The following is a 23,274-nucleotide window of genomic DNA, read 5'->3' as shown; positions in this document are numbered from 1 at the left end:
ACCTTGTCAGCCGATTATCGTTCATGTGCTTGAGAGTGCGCTCCATCTCTCCTCAATAATAGTCAGTAAGGACATTGAGCCTTGCATAACGCATCCTAAATCATTGAAATGCTCTTTCCTCAATGTTGAGACAGATATTCCGAGGTTGCTGGGTTCTTCTCGTCTAAACTAGAATTTACGATATGAAGTCGAGCGTAAAGCTCGCAGATTGTTCCTCCTCAGGCAAATCGGGTTCGTGACTACTTCAGCAAGAGAATACGAGACCGGCGGACGAAGCGTATCTAAGGCCTAGCATTGAGGAGCTCTCCTTTTGTGTTACTTTAAAAGAAAAGGTCCCCAAGTTTGCCTGTAGTCATTGATACGATGCTTGAACCGGGTGAAAAATTGAGTTCTCCAATTAACGCCGAGGCTCCCTTGTCTGGCTTGCCGTTGAATACTCTTCCGTCAGCCATTGCCACGGCAAATTGCGTTTGATATCCCATTTGCCAGTCCTCCGACAGACGTTTCTTGGAGATCATATACTGAAGTAGGCTCACAGTCGATGTTACTGGTACCAGCGAACGCCCCTTTGCTTGAATCACAACATAGTCCCTCCCACTACTCATATTGACACATTGCCCTACAAACGTTCATCGAACCTTGACCTCAATATCACGTCGAATATGCCGCAGAAATCAAGGTGGACTGTCGATATCCCCATTATCTCACTCCCATCACTACTGCTAGGAGACCCATCCGCGTTACTACCAGATACTCCTGCGTATATCGACGCCCAGGACCCTGACCGACTGAAGTTATCATGGAGAGATTATGCACTATGGTGTAAAAGAGTCGCAGCAGGACTGCTTGATGCTGGTCTTTGTCCCAATGATCGTGTTTTGGTCTACTCAGGCAACAATATCTTCTTTCCGGTGGTTTTCATGGGAGTGATCATGGCTGGCGGGATCATCTCAACCGCGAACCCAGCTTTTGTAGGACGAGAGCTTGCATACCAGATTAAGGATTCACAACCCCGATTCCTATTGATTGCTGAAGCAAGCATTGCGAGTGCACGAGAAGCCGCCAGGCTCGCAAACTACAGTCCTCACCGGATTTCCATCTTTGATGATGCGCCGCCGCTAGGATCTGGCGGCCAAGATGTTGGAGAAATTCGCCACTGGAAACACATGATCGCAACTAAAGAAAGGACGGAGGGCTTTCGTTGGAAAGAGATGCGGACAATAGAGGATGCCCGACAAACCGCTGCCTTGTTGTATTCTTCCGGCACCACAGGCGTGCCCAAGGGCGTGGAAATCACCCATTACGGTCTCGTTGCCAACTGCGTTCAACTTGGCCATCTTCGCACGCTGGATCCTAACAGGACTAAGCCACAGCGCCTCTTAGCAGTTTTACCGATGTACCATGGACTCGGGTTACTGACTTTTGCCACAATGGCCCCTTATTATAGGCGGCCAACGGTCATCATGAAACGCTATAGTTTGTTAGGGATGCTGGAAAATATTCAACGATTCCAAATCACAGAGTTGATGCTTGTTCCTCCGATTCTTGTTGCTATGGCCAATAGCCCAGAGGCAAGAATGGGCAGTTACGATCTCTCGAGCATACGCAAAGTAAGTGTGGGAGCTGCACCACTGTCACGAGAAAAATGCGAAGAATTAGAGACGCTGTGGCCCAAAGGTCATGTCAATGTCAAGCAAGGATGGGGAATGACAGAGTTTGACAGCACAGTTCTTAATGGCTTGGGTAACTTATCACTGACATTACTTAGGCTGCCAATCTCGATCCTGAATTGGGACGAACGTGAAGTCTCCAGAACTCAAGCGGTGGGCGAACCGGTGGCAAATTGTGAGGTGAAAATCATGGACGATGAAGGCCTAAAAGAGGTCATTCCCGGCCAGGCAGGTGAGCTATGGTGCAAAACACCAACAATGATGAAAGGCTATTGGGGCAAGCCGGAAGAAACAGCCAAGGTTGTTACACCAGATGGTTGGCTGAAAACAGGGGATATCGCTTTTGCAGACGGGAACGGCAAATATGTCATAATTGACAGAAAGAAGGTGAATAGCCTGAGCGACCGGATTCTTGGCTGTGAAAGCTGACGTGGGGAATAGGAATTGATTAAGGTGAAGGGCAATCAGGTTGCACCTGCTGAGCTAGAAGCCTTACTACTAGAGCACCCGGACATCCTAGATGCTGCGGTAATTGGCATTGAGCGGTATGTTCATAGAGCTTCCTGATGGTATCCAACTGACAATGTACTAGAAACGAGGACCAAATACCGCTTGCATATGTCGTCAGAAAATCTGGAAGCCAGGTCTCCGCAGATGCGATCTTGCAGTATATGGCCGAGAGGACTGCGAAGATCAAGCGTATCGCGGGCGGAATTATTTTTTGTGACATGATTCCAAAGAATCCGGTGAGTCTAATTTATGCTCATAGCCATTATGGTCTCGCTTGTCACGCCTCCTTCTTTCTTCCCAAGGAAATTTTCAACATACACTAATGAAGACTAGTCTGGTAAAATACTGCGGCGGTTACTTAGGGAGAAGGCTGCTATAGAGGGACCGGCAGAGGGTCGGACACTATCAATTTCGTCCACGAAATCGAATAGTGCTAGGCTGTAGATGATCTCCATGCACGTACAGATGAATGAATGAAGTTCAAATTGGTGTAATAATCTACTGCCTGAGGAGAGTCAGCTCACTATGATGAAGCTTGCTTAACAGCTCTTGAGACATCACAATTGTACTCTTCATAACAACACTTTCCGGTGTATCCGATGCAAGATTTAGACAGCAGGCTGACGGGGTCTTGGAATATTCGCGCGCGTTACTCCACAAAACCGTGCACAGTGTCCCCGCTCCCCTCGTACTCTCGATCCACCCTTTGACCGAGCCTTTACTTAACCGTGGTACGCGGCTCGGTAGTCACAACCTTCACGACCTGTGAGTTACTTTGCAGAAAACCGCCCCTCAGATGCGGCAATCCGGACCTAGAAGCATATACTTGAACAGCATATGACTGGCTATCATAATGTATTTGATGTTGCTACAGCATCCGTTGAATTCAGCCTAGAATACAGAATAAGTCGATAGCAACAACGATGTCACTTCGCTTTGATGACCAGACGATACTTATAACAGGTGTAGGCCATGGCCTAGGATGTTCCTATGCAAAATGGTTCGCATCCTTAGGAGCAAATATTGTGGTTCAAGACCATTTTCGCCAGGTGGGATTTCTCCACCTGAAGTTGTTCATTTCGGCATAGCTCATCGGACTCTAGTCGCTTCTTGATCGGGTTGTCGAAGAAATTCAAGCCGACGGTGGGAAAGCAGTAGCAGCCTACGGCGGCCCATGCGACGGTGGCAGTATTGTTGATGTCGCGATCAAGAACTTCGGGCGAATTGACGTCCTGATCTGCAATGCTATGCCCAAGGATGATCCTTCATGGGATGAGCTTCAGGATCACGACTGGAATTCTCTCCTTGAAGACAGCTTCAAACTGACCTACAAGGCAAGCTCACGCGTGAATCTAAAGAGGAAGCCTATGACTAATGTTAGCTGCTAACAGAGCGTACATGCTGCTTGGCCCTATTTCAAGCAGCAGAAGTACGGAAGAATCATCAGTACAAGCTCAGTGCTAGCCGACACGAGCTCAGGAGACACTATATTGCAGTCTGGTATGTGAAGCAAGATCGTTTCCAGGATCTCTCAAGGTTTAACTTGATAGCCGCAAAATTCGGTCACCTAGGCTTCATGCAGACTATCGCGAGAGAAGGCGCCAGATACAATATTATCGCTTGTACGTTGGCCACCCCAGTGGCTGAGACTTCTACCACAGTGCCAACGCAGAGTGTAATGGATGGTGTGCTGCATTCCGTTGCTGTCCTATCGCATCCATCAAACTGTGATATAACTGGACACCTTTATCACGTAGAGGGAAGACAGCTCAAGATGCTTCGCTGGCAACGAGCGGCAGGTGGGTGGCAGAATCCGGATACAGGAATGACGCCAGCTTCGATACAAAGCAGGTGGCCCGATATCAACGACTTTGCCAAAGGCTCGTATCCGAACTCGTCGTCAGATTTCCAGGCCGTTGTGGCCAAGACCAAGAAGTTAAGGCCAGGAGGCCCTGGTAAAGACATCAGATTTGATGGAAAGGTGGTTCTTGTCACTGGTGCAGGTTCAGGGTAATGTTTCCCTTCCTAGGCGATGACAATATCTGTGATAAACTGACTTGATGAGCAGGCTAGGCCGAGCATACGCTTTGCAATTCGCGAAGCTCGGTGCAAAAGTTGTGTTGAATGACGTAAAAAACCCGTCTTCAGTTGCCGCAGAGATCAGAAATGCAGGAGGTACGGCACACACTGTCATTCACTCCGTCACTGAAGGCGAGAAAATCGTCGCCGACGCATTTGACAAGTTTGGCCGCCTCGATGTGGTCGTCAATAATGCAGGGTTTGTGCGAGATAAAACGATTGCTAATATGACTGATTCCCTATGGGATACTATCATGGATGTTCACCTGAGAGGCACGTATAGGATCACAAAGGCGGCGTGGCCCCACTTCGTACGCCAGGGTTATGGTAGGGTTGTGAACATTACCAGCACCAGCGGCATCTATGGTAACTTTGGACAGTCCAACTATTCTCTAGCAGTAAGACGCGCGGCATGTTTTGCGGTGGATATTGCTAATAACTTTCAGAAATGCGCGATCATTGGTTTTTCGAGTGCCCTGGCACACGAAGGAGCCCTGCATAACATCACTGTCAATGCTGTAGCTCCCGTGGCGTCGACTCCTGGCCTCGCAGGTGCGCTCCAGGGGAGCAGTACGGAGATCTTGCCTCAGTTCTCAGCGCCTTTTGTGGCATTGATGTGCTCTAACATTGTGCCTTATCCATCAACAGGGGGCTTGTACGAGATTGGTGGTGGCTGGCATGCACGTACAAGGCTAGAGGCCAACGGGGGTATTGAATGGAACGAGACTGAGCACCTCGGTGGTGAGGAGGCGTTGAAATGCCTAGCCACGATTACGAATTTTGAACTAAAGTCATATCCTGAAGAGTACGAGAATGGTCTTAAACGTCTCCATGACCAAGTTTACCGACAAGGCACTTTGGGCAGAATCGAGGATGCGAAAAAGGTCCAGGGAGATGGGTCCATATTCGAGTACACGCAGAGAGATGCCATTCTATACAGTAAGTTGTGGTCTGTCACATATGGCTAAAGTTCTTAAGGCCCTGGTACTAAGAAACTGACCTTCTACAGATCTCACCCTGGGAGTCAAGTGGACGGAAATCCCGCTGATCTACGAAAATGACAAGAAATTTCAAGTACTCCCAACATTCGGAGCAATCCCATGGTTTCGAACCAAATTGCCTTTTACTTACCACGAACTATTGCCGCAATGGGATCCTCTGAAACTCTTACACGGTGAGATTTATCTCGAGATTCGAAAATATCCTGTTCCCACCAGGGGGAAGCTTGTTACGTATCCGAAATTGCTCCATGTGCTGGATAAAAGCAAGGCTGCTGTTGTCACAATAGCGTACACAACTCGCGACATTAGCACAGGAGAAGATATATTCTACAATGAGTCCTCAGCATACATTCGGGATGCCGGAAACTTCGGTGGTCCATCTGAACCTACTATATCAGAACCTCCAAGCCGCCCACCACCGCGCGAACCGGATTTCATGCGAGAAGAGAAAACAACAGAAGAGTCAGCTGCTCTATACCGCCTTAACGGCGATACCAATGACTTACACATAGATCCTGAAGTAGCACGGCGGACTGGTTTCGAAAGACCTATTCTTCACGGTCTTTGCTTTTTTGGCATATCAGGAAAGCACATCTACCAGCAATATGGGCCGTACAGAAACATTCGTGTCCGTTTCGCTGGTACGGTGGTGCCTGGGCAGACGCTACGAACTGAAGCTTGGGTCTTTGCCGAAGACAATCTGGTATTGTTTCAGACTAGAGTGCTTGAGACCGACAAGCTGTGTATCACTGGTGGTCGAGCTGAGCTCCTTGAGCTACGAGAACAAAGCAAATTATAGATAACCGTAGCCAACAAGATAAGACTGACCATCTTACAACATTAAATCCGTCCTGGGTGTCGGTCGAAACCTCTTAAAGCCGCATGGAAAGGACGGGTATCATCCACGGGCCAATTTAATAAACTTCAGGGCCGATATGGTGGGAAAGACCGGTGAACAGGATGGGATCAGAGACCCACTAGAGTCAGTCGACTCTAAGTAGACCGAACTAAAACCGATCGTCTCTACTGGCTTATGCTCTCCTACAGAACCAGCCGCAGTTCACGATATAAGTATTGCTCCGCTAGCCGCGGCCGCCTCGGTATCCTCGATGGGCCGATCATCTTCACCACTGGGATGTCGGGTACGTCTTTCAACAGTTCCGTGTACTACAATGCTTCGCTTTAAGCTTTCATTTTCGCGATTTTTGTTCTTGAGATCGCAAATCTTAGCCCGAACACGATTTCCATGGTCCTACCAGCAAGGGACGAGGAGACGATAAGAGCAGATTTGTACAGGAAACTTACTATTAGTTCTGCTGCAGCTATAGAGCCATAAGTCACAAGAAGTCTTGCGACCAACCCGCCTTTCATTACTAGTATTTCGATAGTTGGCCTTGGTGGAAAATGATGGAGTCAAAAGCAGTTGTCATGCGATGGATACCTGGAAAGAAGGGCGAGGTCTACTATCCGTAAGTCGAGTGAAATACTCCAGGGGGTTTCGGACCTCACAATCCTCCTATAAACCCCCGCTAGAATAAGATGATAATGTTCATTATAGTATCGAGTTCGCCACATTGAGAGTTCCAAAACCAGAAGGCAGCGACGTCCTTGTCAGACTGTCTGCTGCAGCACTCAATCATCGCGACTTTTTCTTACGACAGGACTTGTATCCCATGCCACAATTCGGCATGGCATTAGGATCGGATGGCGTGGGCATGGTGGTCGACATTGGACCCAATGCCTCAGGACTTTGGATGAACCGAAGAGTCATCGTGAACCCAGGTCAGGGCTGGGTCAGTGATCCCGAAGCCCCAGAATCAGCCAAGGGATACCTCACCCTAGGTGCGAGTCCCGCTGGGACTGGCACGATGCAACAGTATATGCTTGTGGATCAAGCCGACGTTGTGAGCTGCCCGGAACATCTGACAGACGCCGAGGCTGCCGCCATGCCTGCAGCGGGCTTGACTGCTTGGAGAGCTTTGATGGTCCGCTCGAAGAACGCCTTCCCAGGGAGGAATATTCTTATTACTGGTATTGGTGGTGGTGTAGCGCTATTTGTGTTGAAATTTGCACTTGCAGCGGGATGCAATGTGTATGTAACCTCAAGCAGTGTCGAAAAGCTACGCAGAGCGAAGGAGCTGGGAGCGGCTGGCGGGGTCCTGTATACCGAACCAGATTGGGAATCGAAATTGGCGTCACTCTTGCCACAAGACAGGAAGCAGTTCGATGCTATAATTGATGGTGCTGGTGGTAACATTGTGAAATCAGCAGCAAGACTTCTTAGAAATAACGGTACGATTGTGGCATATGGTATGACCGTGAGCCCTACGATGCCGTTCACCATGAAAGCATTGATAGAGAACATTCAATTGGTTGGCACGACAATGGGGTCGAGAAAAGACTTCTTCGACATGGTCGAATTAGTACGCACCCAGAGAATCAGACCGATAGTTTCCCATGTTGTGTACGGTATGAACAATCTCGATGAGATTGAATGGCTGTTTAGACTGTTACAAGAGGGTTCACAGTTTGGGAAACTCGTACTTCAGATTCGAGAAAGTTCAAAGACGAGTAATCTATGATGCACGACCAGAGATTCCAACCATCTTACACATCTTAATTTTTTCCCAGCGCTTTCGGCTCTCATCAAGAGTATGCCACGTGCAAAAAGCTTGACATACTCTCGACGGAGCCAGCACGGATGATCGTCGATGGATTTGGGCGAAATTCCCCCGCTGCTAGGGAAAATACTCAGTCTGCGCGAAGACGGAAGGCAAGACAGAGTAAGACATTTCGATCCCGGAGGAATATGATGCCAGCAGCGACGAAAGATTCTTCAAAAAAATTCTGACTTTGATCGCTACTGGGGTTCTGGTCCGAATGATCTCTTTCCTTCACCTCATATGGGAATCCGTGAGAATGCTTCTCAGCACTTGTGGTTGGATCATTTGAGTCATTCGATTGAGGTTTTGGATATTCGTTGTGATCATAGATACTTTGAACGAGCATTTGAATTATTATGACCTAATGGTTCCCATATATGTGTAACGTGGATGAACGGCGATCAAACAATTGCACCTCTGCCCAGGCTTGACTACCATGTAACATTGGCTTCCAGAAAAGCAGATTGCGTAGATTCGGAGTGGTTTCGCGTGTCCCTGTTATTGAAGTCAATCAACCAAGATCGAGAATGGGAACTGCATCTTTTTTGTGAGAAGGTCATTATAAGTCAGCAAGCACAGCACGGCTGCTATTGCTAACCGCTGGTGCGTCCGAAATTTGAGTCTTGGAGGTTCACAATTCCCAGTTCCGCAGCCTAGTCCTTTCACTTTTTAATTTGCAGATCTAGGTTAGGATTAATTGAAGCAACCTGTACGGCAATACCACTGGATAGAAGATCGCCCAAGGTCGAGCAATCTGGCCGGGACCCAAGTGGTGTGAAGGCGACCAGTCGGCGACTGTGCGGCTGGCGATCGATCATGCTAGATCATTACACATACTCTTTCTCATTCACCGAATACCTTATGCGTCCTTTTCCTACGTAAGTGGCAGAGCTAAGAGTGATACTCGGCGAACTATGGAGAGAAGCAGGATGTCTCAAGATTACAGGAGGACCGGCAGAATGAATAGTGACGGAAGGGTGGTGCTGATCGGGGCTCTGGTCCCCTCTCCCTAAGACAAAAGGAGTGAGACATTTCTTACATTGGGAAAGCAGAAATGATCCATGGACACAAACAACTTGGCTTGATCACGGCTGCTCCAGTATGCGTTCGTGCGGTACCACGCCGAGTAAGTAGGAAAACCTCTCATCCCATGCCTTTCCTGGGACTGCCAAGGTTGGTAGCAAAGAAATCGTACTAAGAAAGGGTTCGTCCCATCCGGACCGACCCGTGACCAGCTGGTCTGGGCTTGCATTAACGCAAGGAAATAGTATTGCGTAGTGCCCATAGCTCAAACCTTCCCTCAATCTATCCGGGTGTCTCCATAGTATGAGTATGTGCAGTCCGTTAAGGAGCATACGACTGTGTACACATGGAGAAAAAAAGTGTATGTAATGTTGGCCACGTTGCCGCCGGAAAGTCCACCAGCTCATTTCTCATCATATCGTGTTACGAGGACCTTGGCCTCGAAAAGTCGTTACATCGTTTGGGTTGGAGTAGACCTGAGGCCAGTTTCATGACTTAGAGTGGTGGTTCCTTCTCAGTGACACGCATCCACATGTCGCTGACGATGAAAACTCCTGCACCAAAGGAATTCCAGGGCTTCTGGGGGTCGGCAATGGTGAAATTGAAGTTTCGCAAAAGCTGCCAAATGGGTCAGTTTATGCTGATTTCCGTATAAAGAAAATCCCGAGTCAGACGAATTGGTGCTTACCTGCACAATGATCTTGTTTAGTTCAATAGCTGCGACTGTCTTTCCCAGGCATTGAGAACGGCCCCAACCAAACACCAGATCCATGTCATTCTCCTTGCGTCTGATCTCCTCGGGTGTACCTTCCAACCAGCGTTCTGGACGATAGACTTTCGAGTCTGGTCCCCACAGCTTGGGATCGAGAAAAACTCCGAATGCCGAATAACCAAGTTTGGTACCAGCGGGCAGATATTTGCCGAGAATGGTATCACCTCCTGGTGGGACGATTTTGAGCATGAGGCCCGTCACTGGTGGATGAATCCGCAGTCCCTCTTTGATGACGGCTTGCAGGTAGGGCATCTTCTTAGCTTCTGCATCTTTGATCGGGTCGGAAATATCACTCTGTTTGATCTCTTCTAGTAGTCTTTCGAGAACCGGAGGGTTGGTAATGACATGTAAGAGGATCGCGCGAGTGGCCGATGCAGTCGTATCACTACCAGCAAGGCTTTCGTGGAGATCAGCAACGATATCAAAAGATTTGGGAGTGGGTTTCATACATCTGAACGAGTGTTTCTGACTCTGCCTCCTGTCTTGTTAGGCCGTGGGCAACGAAAGAACCAAGCATATCCCACTTTCGCTTCGCGTCAGGCTCAAACCGCTCGTCGACCACTTCTCTCGCCATACTACGTCAAGTCAGAGTGATGAATGAAGCTGTCAAGACTTGGTAGGACTCACCCCATGATCTTTCCCAAGCCATAAGAGTCAGTCTTCTTCGGCATCAGGCTTTTGAAGATCGGAGAGTGAATCACTTTTGCCAGTGCTGGAAATGCGCAGACAAACATCATCACCGGAATGGTATTTTCAGTTGTCTCAATGTAGGCATACATGTCGTCGTCATTCTCAATGAACCCGAATGGCTTACCAAATGCTATTTGGCCGATCAAGTCCAGGGTGAGATATTGAGCCTTGCGTGCGAAGTCGACTGGTCGATACTCTGAAGCTGTTGAAATGTACTTGCTCTTGATAAGCTGCACCAGACTAGCAATGACTTTGTCAATAGTCTCTTCGAGATCCAGATTCTCTTTGCCAGCATACTGCAGCACTGTCAGTTAAATTCTGCGTCGAAGTGGAAGGCTGCAACTAACTCCTGGTGCCATCTTTGCTCGGAGTGCTTGGTGCTTCTCGACATTTCTCTCAGACAAGATATTGGCGTGGTCGGGATCAATCTTGATCGCGTCATACCAATCTGAGCGAAGATAAGGGGATCTGACGGCCAGCATCTTTCTGAGGGTATCAGGATCACTGGTTACCAGTTCGTTGGGCCCAATGCGGACGAGGGAGCCTATGATTGGGGTTAGTTACGCAAGAGTGGCGCCGGGAGCCAAAGTTGTGCTTTGGCAGCGGACTTGAGTAACCTCACCATGATCGAAAGTGGCCTGGGCGGTTTCCATGTGGATGGTCCCATTCAGTGTCCGCTTCAGTAACCACCATTTTGAGAACCCCGCAGAGGATGGTCCAGGAACATGCCGCAATCTGTTCCAAATGTAGAGGGTTCTAGCGGTGAAAAAGACAAGTACGAGGACAAGAAGGACGATAATTCCTATCATGATGACCTCTGGAGAAGATTCCACTTATTCTTGGGTAATAATTAGCCGTGGTCAGCTTGGTGGTGGTGGAGGACGATGACCCGGTACTTTGGAACGCAATGAGACGTCGGGAATCTGTGATAGAAGAATATCACATGAGGACAATTTCACGGAGGGGGGATCACAGGCAGTTGGCAGTTGGCAGTCTGGTCACAACGGCCTCACCACCATTATTAACTGGTTAGCTTGTCATGCAAGCCCTAGGACCCTGGGGGTGAAGCTACGGAGGAACTAATGTGACTATCGGTTAGCTGCCTATGACCCCTCTTGATTCACCCGGTCGTGCCCCTAGGCAAATCACCACAAGGAGTGAGGTTTGCACCCTGGCAGCAGGGAAATTGTGCTGCTATCAGCCCTAATCGCCAGAGTTCGAGCGCGTTCAAGACCGATTCAAAGCCCCCTTGGTTGGTTGAGAGAGCAATCGCGCCTTAGACGAATCTGCTCTTTCCCTTCTCCCCGCCACTATCTGGACCTCGCTACGTGATCGGCTTTTTCGCGGTAACCGAATATCTGTAGATCGTCAGTGTGCTAAGACGTACTAGTTTGCCGGCGTGTAAGGTTTCCTACATTGGCCAGTACGCATGAATTTTGGTGTCCCGCATGTCTTTTCTGACGCCAACCAAGAAAACTTCAAGCTCCTCCACAGTCCAGCCCAGACCTCGGGTGAAAAGGGCCAGGCTGATGCCGGATAATGAGCCAGACATGTTGTGGTACGTCCAGAGTCCTATGACCAGCGATGAGCAATGTCACTCTCATAATCCCTGTCTGTGGGGATTGAGTCACCTACCAATTTTCTTGAATCGAGGGTCTTTGGCCCACCAGGTCATGGGCCAAACCGCAACCTTTTGTTCGATTTCCACGAATCCCACTTCCTCCAGGAGCGTTTTTACGGATAGAATGCTATCAAGTGGCGCTCCAAGCTTGATGCTAGCTTCCAACATATATTTGGACCATTTTCTCAAAGGCGAGTCTTCGTGAAGTGAGCCATCATCGCTCTTCACATCGAAGTTGATATCTTGAATCTCAACACTTCCGCCTGGATTCAAGTTGCTGATGTGAGTTAGCGAACACGAGAATACCCAGGCCCAGGAGTCCCCAAGAGCATTGAATAGTTTCTTACTCGTAATATTCCTGTATTGCCTTCCGCCAGTCGCCAAAAGCTCCAGTCATCATTCGCGAGAAGATGAAGTCAAATTTGTGGGTAAAACTCCAACTTTGAGTAAGATCTGCAATTTCGAAGGACACATTTGGGGGTACACTGATATGTTGTCAGTCGATATACTCCTTAGCGACTCCCCTACAAGATCGGTGCACTGCAACTCACAAGGCTGGCTGTATCGGGCTGACATCGACACCAAGCACCTAGTTTCCTCAATTTAGTCCTCTTTTGCTCAAGTAGACATGTTAATCTCCTTACCATTGAGTCTGGATATTGATCCCCTTTTAGAATTAGCCAAAGTCTCAAAACCCATTTTGTATTTGTGAAGAAGAATTACCCCATTCGATTGCCCAGATGCCCGTCCCCGTCCCTACATCAAGAACTCGATGTGCTTGGCCACTTTTGGCGACATCAATCGTTGCTAGTTGATCTCCCCACGTCAACTTGAGAAGATGATGTTGTAGATCTAGTCGTCGAAGAATTAGCAAGGACGACCTGTGCCGAGGTCGGATCACATACGTACCTAGTCGGTCGAGCTCGGTCTTCATCAAATCATGTAAGTTATCTTCTGGTAAATGGCTGGCCAGATATGCATACCTCATCATTCGGCAGAATATAGGCTACAATCATTAGCAGCTATCTCATCGCGGATCTGATACCGACAAACCGTCACCATAGCTATTGTAAGTTCTTCCATTCTCCTGCCGATAATTGAAAATGCTTGAAGTCAAGGAGGACGTTGAAAGCAGGTCTTCCTCCTGTTTCGCAAAAACGTTAGCACTGGCGCAGAATCTCAAAGGCGTGATGTTCACACATCTCCTATCGCCGAGTCATTATCGTCGATCGCCTCAGGAGCGACCTAGCCTCAAAATTAGCTTTATGCCTTCACCAATATCGGGTTCCAGATCTGCCAGACTTTCAACTTACTGGTTGAGTATTCTGCGGTACGCCAGCTGGCACAATCTGTGGTGCTGGTTGAGTATGCTGAGATACACCAGTAGGTAAATCCTGTGGCGTTTGTTGTGGGACTTCTTGAGGCGCGTCCTGGACAACAGATGCGTGTTCGTTGTTCGTGGGTGTCGACATGATGAAGCATGAAGCTCAGGGAAAGTCAACGACCATCTCCATCGGGTTCAGTCTCATCGATATCTTTTCTTCTTGAGCACCGACCCCAAGATTGTAGCACAAACCGGTGATAATGATAATAATACTAGGTTGGCCGGAGTTGCTTCCCCTGCAACTACCTACTGGTCCAAATTGATACGACTCACATCGGTTAGACGGCACGATGCCTTGATACAAGGAAGCAGACAGTCACAACCGATTCATGTCTGTAGGCGGGAGACACAGTGTAGATGAATGCCCCTCGTCCTGTTTGAGATACTTGCATTTTATCGGCTGGCACATGTTTGTGTAGCCCGGCCACGTCACCAGAGGACGCTTTTCAACTCGCCCGTGGAAAATCCAAGAACAAGGGTCAGGCTCAGGTGTGACCGCCTTCAATGTCAGCAAAGTCAGTACCAAATGCCTGAGGATGCAATAGGTTCAACAAGTGCGACTGCCACTTCACTCTCATGGGAGATCTCCGCAGCGTGATCCGGAATTGCTTCTGTTCTTCGGAAGCAAGGGCTTGTAGTCAGTTAGTTAATTGAGGTCGGCTTTAGGTTGCCTAAATCGGGTGGCTAGGGGCGGGAGCCCCCTAAAGGAAAACAGTCCCGTCTCCGAAAGTTTACTTGGCCGCTAGGCACTAACTGCCGGAGAACAGCTCCAGAAGCCGCGTTCCACCCTCCCTCCAAAGCGCCCGCCTCTTAGCCTGTTATGCCCCTCATCTCTGAAGGTGACAGAGCGCTCGTATCGAAGTCCTTGAAATGTCTCACGGGCTGGATCGGCTCAAAAGACCTTCTCGATCTGCACTTTGACACGCTAAAAATGAACTGCATGGTATGATGTGCTCTGCAGATCTAGGCGCTTTGAACTCTTTCCCACACCTACATGAATCATGTATCTGAAAGAGAAGTTTTAAATTGACTTGAGAAAATACACTGGACAGTCGCTTGTTCGCAAAGCTACTAGTTACTGGAGATCAATGAGAACCACAATTAACCACACTCTCCTCACTGGTGTCTGAAATCAAGCACCGCTCAATCCATGATCAGATCCGACTTTCGAGATCTTGAATCATCCCAACATGTCGATCTTACGACCACGTCAGAGCTGCTCCCACCCGGTAAGAGGACTCGTCGACACAGCCAAAGCTGTCTTAGCGTAGGGTGGTCCACAGAACATATGTTCCATGTTTTGACTCCTGACCAATCTTGCATTTCTGTACGGCGATGTGAAAATCAACATTTTGTGATGACAGGTCCCTACAAGGAATCAATATCATCCTAACCATAACAATAACCCAATTTCTAGGCATCCCCCAAGCAGCCGTGGATCCGGGTAGCATTCGCCCTGTGGACATAATGCAAGTCGCTACTACAGGAGTTCCACGGAAACAAAGCTGGCTGTCAATTCGAAAGCAACGAGTTCAATCAGCTATCGGCGTGCTGAGTTTGAATTTCTATCTCTCAAGAATTCTTCGATTCTGGACCTCTCTTCGGCGCTCATGATATCCTTCTCGCTGCCTGTCTCTGAAGGCGTGAGGGCTAGGCCTTGCGGAGCATCATGGAGATCATTGATCTGAAGTGAGTGTTCGTCGGATTTTCCCTCCCTGGATGAGAGTGATGATTGAATATTCTCCACAGGCTTGCCGTTGGTCTGAATTGGTGCCTCATCCTTGTCCTTGTTCACTTTCCTTTGACCATGACTGTTATCAGGCAGGATATCACCGTGATATGGACGTTGGAACTTCCCCTCATCCCAGTCCTTTAGTCGAAATTTCCACGCTGCAACTGTCTCCTTCGGGTCGATGGTGTCTCCCAACTCTCTCGCCAGTCGCTCTGCCACCTCATCGACGTCATCTGCCCCATAAAACAGACGGTTCCAGTTCTTTCCGTCACCGTCAAGTTTTCTCATATCTCTTTGGCCGTTCTCAAGTTTGGACTTCGCATCAGCAGCAGCTTGCATATTGCCTTTCTGCAAAGCTTCCCTCACATCACGCCATGCCAAGCGTGACTCCCATGGGTCCTGCTCCGATAGTGAATCGGTCATGATCGGGGTGGTCTTTGCTGTTTGCACATCAAAAGTCTCAATATCTTGGGCTTTTCCAATGTCGTGAATGACAAATGTACTATCCCAGTTGCCCGTAACAGTGTATAAAGGGCGTTCTTCTTCGCCATTACGGTACACTTTTGCATCGAACTTGTGCTTCTTCGATGCACTCCCAAGTATCCCTTTACCCTCGAACTCTATACTTGACGTGTACCCACTGGTACAAGGGATCTTGTAATTACCCTCGAGTTCCGGGTAAGGACCACCAGTGAGTATTCCTTTGATTTTGACGTTAGGGAGAGGTATCAGGTAGGTCTCGTCATGCTTGGAGAGATAAAGTGTTGCGTGGCCTATCTGCTGGATGTTTATACTCCCTGAGAAGGTGATCTCTTGACGAGTGTAACCTTCTGCCTACTAAAAATGAGTACTCGCTTCGCCGTTGTCATCTAACTACTTACCGAAACTCCGTGCTCATCATTCCAAACACGACAAGCTGTCACAGGCGGATGATGACTTGAACGTGGTTAACCCCAACGTACTGACATAAAGATCACAAAATATCACTCACCTGACTTGTTCACTCACAAGCCTCGTCGTACCAGACGAATCCTCCCAGCGCGCGACGAAAACCTCTCCAAGAAAAGCGTTGAGAGGTTTTTTCACGCCCTCTTCCTCCGAGCGGCCGGCATATTGTTGATTTCGCAATGCCGAGATGAACCATTTGAGCACCAACAACGCTCGCTCCGCAGGGTCTTCCGAAGCTGCAGGTGCTACAAAGACCGAGGGCCGTTCCGCCCAGAAAGCAGGAAGCTCAACTGCAGACTTGGTGTCGAGAACAAATGGTGGGGCAGTGATATTTGATAGATCGCCTCGGATGGTGGCGATGGACTGTGAGAGCATCAGGTATTAGGACGTCGAAGCAAATAGCACGAACGGTTTAATTAAGCAGGCAAATGATAGGGCACGTGTAAACCGAGCCATTGATATGAAGAGAACATACAGCAATAAAGTCTTTCAGCTTGGACCGGTTCTCCGCAAGAGAGGCTTCCGACATGACGGGGATGAAGGAAATAGTCCTTCTCCCAGAATGTGAGTCGGAGGGGAACACAAATCAATTTGCAATGCTAGGGCCACCGGATCGTGGAAATGAAGCAGTCGTACTAGCCATTACCTAGGTAAGGAAGCGAGCACCATCTCACGTATTTCCGAGTCTACATACCTTTGGCTCGTTATGGTGGGCAAGGCTTTGGAAAATGTTGATGTCATGACGTGTGGCTAGTGCCCGGAGGTCTCGGCCAAGGGAAAATCCGTCCGGGATGGCGAGCCGTTTTGGCAGAAGTCTAAATGCATGTAGATAAGGGTCTTATTGCATAATTCAAACTTATTCTTAAGGCTGCTCAGACCTTGCTTGGCTCATGCTGCAAATGTCAACTAGACACAGGGACGGTACGCGACACTGATCTAAGGAAAATGTCTTCCAAGAGTCCATAGGGAGGCCGAATTCATCAAAGCTTCGCGCTCGCCACCAAGCCCAGTTCCTTCTTCGCTCGATCTCTCAGCTCTCGCCTCAAGTACTTGCCGACAGCATTCTTGGGGAGTTCTGGCACAAACACCACGCCGCCGCGAAGCTGTTTGTACGGAGCAAGACGGTGCTTCACGAACTCCTTGATCTCGTCCTCAGTCACCTGTGACGGATCTGCCACGACGTACGCCCGGGGAAGATCGGTGCCTGGGTCTTCAGGTAGGTTCACACCAACCACGGCGGCTTCCTGAATTTTAGGGTGTGTAAACAGAAGATTCTCGATTTCGGCTGGTGCGACTTGGAGGCCTTTGTATTTGAGTAACTCCTGCGGGATTCGTTAGATTTAGAAAAGAAAGAATAAGCAGATTGGTGGGGCGATTTTCTTACCTTTTTGCGATCAACAATGTAGAACTTCCCATCTCTGAAAACTCCGATATCTCCGGTGCAAAACCACTCTCCATGGAAGGTTTCTCTTGTTGCTTGTGGGTTGTTGAAATATCCCTGGGTGACAAGGGGACTTCGCACAAGCATCTCTCCTTCCTGCCCTGGCTCCACATCTTTATAATCCTCATCAACAATCCTAGTCCAGAGTCAGTACGCGCTTGAAATTAAACTATGGCCAATTACCTTAGTTCAACGTTCGGCATCACTTGGCCAATGCTACCAGTGACATCAATTTCTCCTTTAGGGATCATGGTAACAGCCCCCGTCGTCTCACTGAGGCCCCATGTTTGGCCAACGAAGGTCTGTCCTCGCCCAAGCTTCGCATTTGAAGCGGTTTGAAGGTCCCCATCCATCGGCGCGGCTCCTGTAGACGCATTTTCCACGTTTTTGAAGTGGTCCTTCACGTCGGCCGATTTAGAAATGCGGAGGTAGATCGATGGAACGGTGTAAAAAGCAGTGATCTCATAGTCTTTGGCATACTTCAAAAGTTTGGCCCATTCGTACTTACGCATCCAAAATACGACTCCACCAGAGTAGAACGGAATTATCAGGTATCCAGCTAGTCCTGCAATGTGACTGATCGGTAGATGTGATAGTGTCCGGAATGGCGTGAGTGTCTTCCCTGCTTCGACTTGCTTCTGTGCCCAGGCACGGCCGGGAAGTGATAACAGGTAAATCTCTTGTACGAGGTTCTCGTGGGAGAGCATAACACCTTTGCGGTTAGCTTTAACAATCTGGACGCGTCAATTTCGTACCTTTAGGTAGGCCCGTGGTCCCAGACGACCATAGGATCGTAATCAGACTTCTCTTAAGCCTCCCGGGGTCACTTATCTTCTCCCACTTGAGCTTTTCCTTTGAGATCGCATTGATACCACCGTACAAACTTGATAGGCTCCAAAAGGGTGACGATTCCAGGACCAATATACGATTCAAAGGCACATTGCATTGCTTAGCGGCTTGAGTGGCCAACTCTTTGAACTCAGCACTGCAAATGATCAACCGGCTGGTGCCAATCGTTACTTGACGAGCAAGTTCTGCTACAGTCGAGGAAGGGCTTGCTGCTGAGTAGACTCCGCCAGCAGCAATAACACCATAAAACGCAGCAGCTACCAATGGTTGACCATGGCTGATCACTGTCACCACATCCTTGTTCGGGCCATTTGAACCAATATCATAATTCTGCCTCAGGCCATGTGCGATGCGTTCCACTAGATCCCGTAGGTCATTCCTTGTCACCTTGTTGGACGGATTGTCTGCGTCGACATGCAAGACAACATTTTCTTCGGAGATGGCTGCAACGCTATACTCGGAGTCTCTCGACCCGTTAGCTGTGGTTATGCCATTGCCCACGGGATATTACCGAATAAAAAGGTTAACAAATCTAGTTTAGGGACGTCCACGAATGGTTCCGGGCCAGTGTTTCTATATATTCTCGACATCGGTTATGTCGAGGTGGCGAGGAGTTCACCGTAAGATGAAAACCGAGGGGACGGGGTGAAGAGAGGAATAAATTATAACTAGTTGCAAAATACTTTGACAGTCAGAGAACTGATCCTGTACTTCGAAACCCAATGCCCGGCCTCAGAGCAGACAATATTGATGAGCTGACTGTGCTGCCCATTGTGAGGGGAATTGAGGTCCATCTCAAGTGTGGGGTTGACCGAACATGCGAGTAAGGTACCGAGGCTCTCGAGATAACCAATCAAAATCCCCACATACCAGGGTGATTCTTCGCGACGTATGCTTACATGCTTGGAAGACACGCAAGTGAGAAAGCAAGGTAGCTGATGATGTACAAATGGTAGGCACTTTGGGAGTCGTCTTTAAAGCCTTAAGCATGGCTTTCCAAAAATAACTTTCGTCTTCCACTGACGTCATTGCCTTCCCTGATGTGGACGGAAGTGCTTATCCGGTCCCGATGACCAACTTCTCAGACACCTCTTTAGATATTGAAGCCACATCTTTATTATACGTTCAGGGATATGACCGTGTTTGCTCTCGTGATTCAAGTGCCCAAACGACTCGAATTGTGATGGGTCGCCGGCAGACTCAAATTTCAAGGTCCATAGTGACTGCGATACACGGTGAGGAGCCGAAGCCCAAAAATGCTATCAACCGGATTATTCGGTCGATCCGAACATTTTTCTACATATATGGCTTGATTCTTGTCAAATATCGTCCTGAGTTGTTTCAGAAGCTCCGCGACAACGTTTGGAACATTATCGATTCAGAATACCACTCAAGCTTTGAAACCGATCATGATCTCCGAGCGATGGGCGATATGGGTTACTCAGGCTCCACCTTTTTCAACACGACGGATGACAGGTATATCATCAAATCTGTGCCGCGAGTATTCGAGCATAGCTTCTTCAGGGATGACCTATTAGAGCCCTACATCTCACACATGGAATCTAACCCGGATTCTCTTCTTGTTCGCATTACCGATTTTCTCGCCTGGTCCTACAAAAGTCTTGGGGGGATACTCGGCTTTGCGCCAACTTATCACTTAGTGATGGAAAATCTCCTTCATGGCCAGTCAGAGTACTCCGACTGGGAGACATTCGATCTGAAGCCAAATTCTTATTTCTTCCCTGAGCGAGATATTGCAGGTGGTCGATTAGCATCCCAAGCAACCAAGTCAAAGCTGGCCGATAAATTCGATGACAAGATGCTACTGAGCCGCGAAGACGCCGATAGATTCTTCGCCCGACTTGAGAAGGACACTGAGCTACTAGCACACTATAATGCAGTTGACTACAGCCTTATGCTAGTCCGGATACCAAGAACGACTCAACTAACTGCACCCAGTGACCCTTTCAGGGACCCTCCCACTTGGCGCACTGGCATTCCGTCGCAGGACAACAAGTACGTTTTCCGTGCTACCATCCTCGACTTCTTCTGGGCCAAGCACAAGGTCCACGCAAAGATGATGACCTTGCTCATCAAGGCGTGGAACCTTGTCGATCGACAAGGTCCTATGAGCATTACTACCACGCCTGATGAGTACAGAACTCGATTTCTGGACATGTGCCAGGAAATTGTAGCGGTCAGGGAGAACAGAAATGAAGAATCGGAAGCTGTATCATGAAGACCTTTGCTTGAATCAGAGGCAGCCATACGACTCGATATTCTAATGAACCCAGAGCCGTCGAGGGACCTTGATGCAGGCTCCCACATTGGCCTCCACACTCCAATGTTGTTGCAAAGAGGTTGATAGTTGCAAAGTCTAACCAAGTGATCCCTGCGATCCACCACGCATTCATATTTCAGACCTGAATGAATCACCCGAAGTTTTGCGAATGTTGGTCCTCAGCCTGAAAATCCCAATAGGAAATCTTGCACCGAGTTTTATGTGCACTAACGAGTTCCTACCAATTACTTTCTTGGGACTCCAACAACCCCTGAACCCACAGCCTTGTGAAGCAAGCCGCACTTTTGTGCAAGGCTCAAATAAGCTGAGCTTGGGTTGTGCGTATCATCAGTATAAATCGGAAAACTCCAATGTATCGGGCTCAATCTTGACAACTAGCCAAAACCTTTCAAGTAGATCTATTGACCAGACTTTGCGGCTTGCCAAGACGTTGAAAGGACAAAACTCCGAAATTCGCTCCGTCAACGAAGTTCGCCCTGGTCTGGTAGCCGGCTTTCCGAATGCACTATTCTCATCCAGATTTTAGCAGTGCTAAGTCCACTTCAACTCTGAGGTATTGGTGATCTGGAATTAATGAGGCATTCAGACATTGCTGTGGCTTTCTCTGAGGATTGTCAGGCCCAATCAACCTCGGCTCATGTCGAAGGTCTAGCTCAGGTGGCCTCTTCCCTATATCTACAAATTAGAGCACAATATCTGGTGAGTCTAAAAGTGGCCATCACTCTCAGCCATGTCATATGTGGAGCAATTCGATGGTCTATCGCGAGACTCCCCACAAAGTCGGGGGATCAGCCCCCAAAGCATTATCGATTTTCTTGAGGATGGCAAAGCATCGGGTGTTGAGTTTCACAGCTTTATGCTCTACTCGAAAGGGGCTGTCGTAGCAGAAGCCTGGTGGGACCCATATCGTGCGGACCTCCGACATATGATGCACTCGGCCACGAAGTCGTTTCTCTCCGTTGCAGTTGGGATGGCGATCCAAGAAGGGCACTTTTCACTGCAAAGTAAAGTGATGTCAATTTTTCCAGAATATTTGCAGGCTGTGAAAGAAACGAACTCGTCTTCAGAGATGGCTGAGTTGCTGACGGTGGAGGATCTCCTCACCCAGACGTCGGGACACGCCACTGGATCGTCGGGCGCAGTTTGGCGCAATGTGTCCACCAGCTGGATCGAACAGTTCTTCAAGATCCCAATTGTCCACAAGCCTGGCACCTTCTTCAAATACAGTAGTGCACCGAGTTATCTACTCTCCGCGATCATCCACCGGACAACTGGTCAGAGCACAAAGTCGTTTCTTATGCCGCGACTTTTCCAGCCTCTTGGAATGACAGGGGTAACGTGGGATGTTGGCCCGGAAGACATCAACCCTGGTGGGAACGGAATCAGTTGTCGGTCATCTGACCTCTTGAAACTGGCTATACTCCATCTACAAGGCGGAGTCTGGCAGGGACAACGGTTACTCAGTGAGGAATGGGTAGCTTCTGCCACGCGATCTCAACGAGGCAATGACTATGGTTACCAATGGTGGATGGGAAATGACAACAGCTATTATGCTTATGGTGTATTCGGGCAATTCGCATATGTTTCCCCACAATTTGAGACGGTCCTCGTGATAACGAGCGCAGTACCACCCGGCGAAGAACAACTTCGAGCCTTGATTGGCCGCCACTTCCCAAGAATGCTGAGTTCTCAAAATCAAATACCAAGCTCAGTCAATGGATCGTTAAAGAGATACTTGAGCGGAGTACATATCGAATTCCCCACTCAATCAGAGCTACCAGAGAAAATAGACGAAGCATTGGAAAGGCTATTCGTCGCCCGAGCTAACGTGGACGGGGTAGAAGCCTTCACACTTGGTGCTGAGAAGAACAAGTACATTTTCAACTTATGGGACGCAAGAGGACTCCATCGCGTCGATATAGGGTTGGAAAGTTGGTTGGAATCGGAGACTACTATTTCTCTTCCATCTCTGCATCATAGCTACGATGCTTCAGAAATGCTGGTGGCTACTCGTGGCAATTGGTTGTCTCCTAATGTCTTTGAAATCACGCTACAGTTCATTCATACCGCGTTCCAGGATCGGATCACGATTTGCCTTGGCGAGAGCCAAACCGTCATTCTGCAAAGGAGTGTGAATGTCAATTCTCTCGCGACGCAGAGGCCTCCCATAGTAGCATACGCGCTTGAAAGAGGAAGTGGGACTTCTGCCGGCCTGAGGATTACTGATCGGGTGAATGCGGCTCGACAATTACCTCAATTCGACTCAATCATAATGGCCCGAGTGTTTCCGTACTCAACTCAATGCACGTCTATTGATGATTTACTCGACAACGAGGAAACAAAAGCTGCTGTGATGGCCCAGTTAGGCAATGTGGTTTCGGCGTCACAGCTTGGTAAAGGAGGCCCGTATACTCTTCGTACGTTTGCGGTCTATGTGCCAGAAATTAGCCTCGGGGTGCTCGATAAGCTTGACGTGGTGTTAGCAAAGATAGTGTATCCGTGGTATTGAAGCATGATGGCAAGAGAAAGTGGATTGCCATTGATTGTATGTGGCCGCGGATGGGCAGGCGTTGTTATTGATCGGTACAG

General features: G+C 48.7%; 7 protein-coding genes across 7 annotated transcripts; 4 read left to right on the top strand and 3 right to left on the bottom strand.

Annotated features, from left to right (window-relative positions):
- Nucleotides 1-662: 662 nt before the first annotated feature.
- On the top strand, nucleotides 663-6,059 carry LTR84_001411 (uncharacterized protein; the record flags this gene model as incomplete). Its single annotated transcript, XM_064845035.1, has 7 exons — nucleotides 663-2,057; nucleotides 2,112-2,215; nucleotides 2,263-2,416; nucleotides 3,284-3,526; nucleotides 3,562-4,190; nucleotides 4,249-5,198; nucleotides 5,269-6,059. The coding sequence occupies 7 exons, from the start codon at nucleotides 663-665 to the stop codon at nucleotides 6,057-6,059; spliced, it is 4,266 nt and encodes a 1,421-aa protein (XP_064707293.1).
- A 608-nt stretch (nucleotides 6,060-6,667) lies between these two features.
- Nucleotides 6,668-7,842, top strand: LTR84_001410 (uncharacterized protein; the record flags this gene model as incomplete). The annotated part of the gene is made up of 2 exons (XM_064845034.1): nucleotides 6,668-6,729; nucleotides 6,819-7,842. The coding sequence occupies 2 exons, from the start codon at nucleotides 6,668-6,670 to the stop codon at nucleotides 7,840-7,842; spliced, it is 1,086 nt and encodes a 361-aa protein (XP_064707292.1).
- Nucleotides 7,843-9,441: 1,599 nt separating this feature from the next.
- Nucleotides 9,442-13,501, bottom strand: LTR84_001409 (uncharacterized protein; the record flags this gene model as incomplete). The annotated part of the gene is made up of 17 exons (XM_064845033.1): nucleotides 9,442-9,564; nucleotides 9,635-10,115; nucleotides 10,168-10,293; nucleotides 10,346-10,704; nucleotides 10,756-10,952; nucleotides 11,031-11,143; nucleotides 11,824-11,980; nucleotides 12,044-12,306; nucleotides 12,377-12,514; nucleotides 12,581-12,618; nucleotides 12,674-12,696; nucleotides 12,753-12,881; nucleotides 12,939-12,957; nucleotides 13,013-13,035; nucleotides 13,083-13,173; nucleotides 13,230-13,274; nucleotides 13,343-13,501. 17 exons carry the CDS (start codon nucleotides 13,499-13,501, stop codon nucleotides 9,442-9,444), a joined length of 2,484 nt encoding a protein of 827 aa, XP_064707291.1.
- Nucleotides 13,502-14,953: 1,452 nt separating this feature from the next.
- On the bottom strand, nucleotides 14,954-16,622 carry LTR84_001408 (uncharacterized protein; the record flags this gene model as incomplete). The annotated part of the gene is made up of 4 exons (XM_064845032.1): nucleotides 14,954-15,979; nucleotides 16,027-16,081; nucleotides 16,137-16,456; nucleotides 16,569-16,622. 4 exons carry the CDS (start codon nucleotides 16,620-16,622, stop codon nucleotides 14,954-14,956), a joined length of 1,455 nt encoding a protein of 484 aa, XP_064707290.1.
- Nucleotides 16,623-17,073: 451 nt separating this feature from the next.
- Nucleotides 17,074-18,973, bottom strand: LTR84_001407 (uncharacterized protein; the record flags this gene model as incomplete). Its single annotated transcript, XM_064845031.1, has 5 exons — nucleotides 17,074-17,415; nucleotides 17,478-17,670; nucleotides 17,718-18,246; nucleotides 18,290-18,847; nucleotides 18,895-18,973. The coding sequence occupies 5 exons, from the start codon at nucleotides 18,971-18,973 to the stop codon at nucleotides 17,074-17,076; spliced, it is 1,701 nt and encodes a 566-aa protein (XP_064707289.1).
- Nucleotides 18,974-19,566: 593 nt separating this feature from the next.
- On the top strand, nucleotides 19,567-20,622 carry LTR84_001406 (uncharacterized protein; the record flags this gene model as incomplete). The annotated part of the gene is made up of 1 exon (XM_064845030.1): nucleotides 19,567-20,622. The coding sequence occupies one exon, from the start codon at nucleotides 19,567-19,569 to the stop codon at nucleotides 20,620-20,622; it is 1,056 nt and encodes a 351-aa protein (XP_064707288.1).
- Nucleotides 20,623-21,415: 793 nt separating this feature from the next.
- LTR84_001405 (uncharacterized protein) lies at nucleotides 21,416-23,194 on the top strand (the record flags this gene model as incomplete). The annotated part of the gene is made up of 1 exon (XM_064845029.1): nucleotides 21,416-23,194. One exon carries the CDS (start codon nucleotides 21,416-21,418, stop codon nucleotides 23,192-23,194), a length of 1,779 nt encoding a protein of 592 aa, XP_064707287.1.
- Nucleotides 23,195-23,274: the final 80 nt, after the last annotated feature.

This window comes from Exophiala bonariae, assembly GCF_035927105.1.
Source record: "Exophiala bonariae strain CCFEE 5792 chromosome Unknown scaffold_10, whole genome shotgun sequence".
NCBI classification, from domain to species: domain Eukaryota; kingdom Fungi; phylum Ascomycota; class Eurotiomycetes; order Chaetothyriales; family Herpotrichiellaceae; genus Exophiala; species Exophiala bonariae.
This window is presented reverse-complemented; position numbering and strand designations above follow the sequence as displayed.